The sequence below is a fragment of the Cyclopterus lumpus genome, chromosome 24, assembly GCF_009769545.1.
Source record: "Cyclopterus lumpus isolate fCycLum1 chromosome 24, fCycLum1.pri, whole genome shotgun sequence".
Lineage (NCBI taxonomy): Eukaryota > Metazoa > Chordata > Actinopteri > Perciformes > Cyclopteridae > Cyclopterus > Cyclopterus lumpus.
In genome coordinates this window covers 12,347,835-12,351,491 of record NC_046989.1, presented here as the reverse complement: position 1 = coordinate 12,351,491, position 3,657 = coordinate 12,347,835, and the positions used below count along the sequence as shown (strand labels likewise).

Sequence of the window (3,657 nt, the reverse complement as noted above, 5' to 3'; positions counted from 1 at the left end):
CATCCAGTTCAGGTAGCTGCATCCAATTCAGAGGAACTTAGTACTTAAAATGAAAATGCCATTTGTGAGGAAATGTTATCTTCGGGAAGAACTGTCATCGCATAACTGTGAGGTGCACTTAATATGTAATTTTGGGCGATCTTGTTTTGCCCTCTTTCTTGTTGATCTGAACATTCTCCAAGCTTATAGATAACAAAAATCTCGCTGTGTGGTGGTTGTTTGTGTTTTCCTCTCTCAAATCACTTTGGCTAAATGGGAAAGGAAAGAAAATATTACAAATATAAAATACATGTCCATGCCTGTGGATGTTTTTGTAGAAACAGACTTAGTGACCGTCACAGTGAGCATCCTGAGAGTGAGCCTGGCGCTCCAGTATGACCGACGGCTCATACAGAAGATCTTCCTCTCCAAGCGTTGAACTGTGCTCCAAGTTCACAAAGTTAGGGATGTTGAAATGAGAAAAGAAGGCCCGCTCTCTGTCGGTCTTACTCTCCTCAATTAGTCCCTTGAGGGGTTGGTGTTCCTCAGCTTCCTCAACATCGTCTTCCATCTCGTCCATCCCAGAGGACCTGATCCCTCTGGTCCCCTGCTGGGCACGGGCCCCGCCGGGCTTTCCAACTCTCTTATGCTCTGGTTTTTGCTTCACATTACTCGGATCCTCTTCGTTGATGTAGAAGTGAAAATAAGAGCGTGACTGAGTTAGCAAAGGACGAGAGAAGGCTTTGTCGTTTTCGTCCTGGGGACTACCGATGTCTACCAAACAGCTGCCAGGTCGATGGCGCTTTTCAGCCGAATCTTGGTTTCTGTTGAGAGATAAAGATCGCAGCAGCGAAGCAGCATTAAAGCAGGAAAATGCTTTGAAAATATCAAGTACTTTAATGGCTATTTTAGTGCTGTTTTCTTCCTTTTCACTATTGTCCAATCTGTGTACAATACTAAAATACAAAAAATCTTCCCGGCACTCTTCCCTTAATCTTTTACCAGAATCTTAATGCAGTGTCACTCATTACAGTCCTCTCCCGCAGTGCCTTCGCACACATCATCAGCTCAGCCTCAGACATGAAAGCGGCTCTGATGAGAACGGTGAGAGCTGAATTGACGGAGTTCTCGTTGGTGCTGAAACTATCTCTGTGGGGCCAGATGTGGAAATGAAACATGGGCTGTGGACCTCCTATATATACTCACTCTTGATGTGGCGCTCCTGTCTTTGTGAGCAGCGTGAGGACAAAGAACATGAAAATGACAAACACAGCAAGTCCAACCCAGAAGCCGATGACAATGGAGTCTAAAATGTCAGAGAAGAGAGAATCGTATTTTAGTACATCATTTGGTTTTGTAATCCTCAAAGCCATTCCTCTGCTCATTTTTGATTTATATCTCCCTCTCTTAGAGAAAAATCCTAAATTACTGAGTTAAAATCAGAATTCAGTACTTTTATAACTTGATCTCAGCAGGTTATCAAATTGCCTGTGTGTTTACTGCTGGACATTTTGTGTCTGTTTTAAATAGCAGCAACGAAGCGGCATTAATGCAGGAAAATGCTTTGAAAATATCAGGTGCTTTTATGGCTATTTTAGTAAAGCATGCATTGTTTTCTTCCTTTTCACTATTGTCAGCACTCATCCCTTAATCTTTTACCAGAAAAGTGATGCATCCCTGTCACTCATTACAGTCCTCTCCCTCAATAGCATGCCAGGTGCATCATGCCTGAAATATTGCTGCTAGATCACTTGTTTATTGCAGTTTCACTCTCCATATGAAGTAGTACATATAGCAAGGAGTGAAAGGTGCATCAGGGGTTTAATGAATCATTACTAACAACAGCTGTAAAGGTGAGTAACCATGTTTGCTGGCACACAGACATCGCATGGACTGTGCACTCGCACTCGCACTCGCACACACACACACGCACACTAGACACACACACACACACTCACAGTGATGCACTCTACAGTTGTATTGAACTTACATCTGTGAGCTTTGAGTCCCTCAAAAGACACGGGCTCCTCGTCGTCATAATATTCGTACTGCCACACGTAGTCACTGCGACGTGTGCTGGTTGAGCTCCGGTTGTGGAAGTCGGACATTTTAAACCGATTTACGTACCTTTTTTAGAGCAAGAAACACGACTGGAATCAGCCCAGCAAAGACGCCAGCTTATATAAACGCATCCTGTTACTACAAAGCCATAAAGTTTACGAACCACCTCCAAGGATGTGAAGCCCCTCAGTGTTTATCAAAACAAGTCTGCAACGGGTGAATTTAGTGAATTGGAGAAAACAATTCTTTATATGTTATGTCCGTCTATTTCACAACGCGTCAAACAAAAAGCAGGGAAATCCATTTCTGCACCGTGACGCAACAACTCCATCCATCCTCATGAGCGCGAGGCAGCAGCCTTTTGGTAGACCAGCGTCATCCAGCATGCTGTTGGCTCACTCACTCACTCCCCGAGATGCTGAGGCTACACATCCACTGAGTGAGCGGAGATACTGCTTTTCTCCGCGAGGAGGTGTTTTCAATGCAGTTGTTTCGTTGTTGTTTTAAAACAATAATTCTCGAAGAATTTGTATTGAAACCTTTGATTAAAGAATACTGAATTTGTTGCAGACTGTGCATGGGTGTGTACAATGCGAATAAAGTGTAATATATTGTGTGTATATTGCATGTATATATTTTACATATTTAGGGTGTATGTAACATGTAACTTTTAAGTCTTACTTACTTTTAAGTTTTTGGACGAATAAGATAAAATAGTCACACCTTTTCTACAAACATATGGTTGACATCTTGAAACGTAACAGGCTTTGGGAATTTAAATATCATTAATTATTGTTTCATTACAAATAAATAATAATAATAAATACATGAAATTAATGTAATATAAAATATAGATAAATAATAGTGCCTAAATCCAACCAAGGGAATGCCAACTTCTGTGAGCCCTCTCACCTTTACCTATACTCTCAAATCCAAACAGAATAACGATTCTATACATTATGACTGCATTTTACAATTTTATGAATGAGACCCACACCTGATTATTCATTGCCCGTCTTTTTTCCCTCACACGGGTGCTGTTTAGTTTAGTTTGTTTCAGACATTTTCATACATGCTGACATTACTGATTACGTTTGTTTAGTTTAGCGTACATGTTCTTTAAATAAATGTGTTTATTACTTTTCACTCATCTGGTCTCCCATGCATGTTGAGCCGGGTTGTAACATGGGGGGCTCGTCCTAATTTGAGTGAAGTTGACTCTGCTGGTTGTAAGTAACTTTAAGTGCAGAGACAGATTTCCGGGTCAGTAGTAGCCAATTAGGCAGGTGCACATGAGTGGTGAGTGGGCTGTCTCCCTGTTTTTGGTTGATATGAGCAGCTGTACTTATTAGTTTTCCTGAGGCGTGTGTTTGTGTCACCAAGCTATGTTATGCTGGTGATTTTTGTGGAACAGAGTTGAGGTGGTCCTGAATACACATTGCTGTATACACTTGGAGTTCGTTGGGGTGTTTTGATAATGTGGTAATTAAAGTAGTTGGAGCAGTTGTCTTGGGGGCACGTCTGAGGCTGCAGGTGGGTTACCGCAGTTCATGGTTGGTTTAAAGGGCCTACAGGTTTTAATGCTTACAGTAAGTACCCTAAGTAGCACCTGAAGAC

General features: G+C 41.8%; 1 protein-coding gene across 1 annotated transcript; it reads right to left on the bottom strand.

The window, feature by feature from the left end:
• Positions 1-325: 325 nt before the first annotated feature.
• On the bottom strand, positions 326-2,093 carry LOC117727623 (melanocortin-2 receptor accessory protein 2A-like). The gene is made up of 3 exons (XM_034528016.1): positions 1,970-2,093; positions 1,186-1,285; positions 326-803 (listed from the first exon to the last, which is right to left on the bottom strand). Exons 1-3 carry the CDS (start codon positions 2,085-2,087, stop codon positions 326-328), a joined length of 696 nt encoding a protein of 231 aa, XP_034383907.1. The 5' UTR covers positions 2,088-2,093.
• Positions 2,094-3,657: the final 1,564 nt, after the last annotated feature.

Coding starts and splice junctions, on each gene's coding strand:
- LOC117727623 (XM_034528016.1), bottom strand. CDS start 2,087: ATGTCCGACTTCCACAACCGGAGCTCAACCAGCACACGTCGCAGTGAC. Junction 1,286..1,969: donor GGGACTCAAAGCTCACAGAT/GTAAGTTCAATA, acceptor CTGACATTTTAG/ACTCCATTGTCATCGGCTTC. Junction 804..1,185: donor ACAGGAGCGCCACATCAAGA/GTGAGTATATAT, acceptor ATCTCTCAACAG/AAACCAAGATTCGGCTGAAA.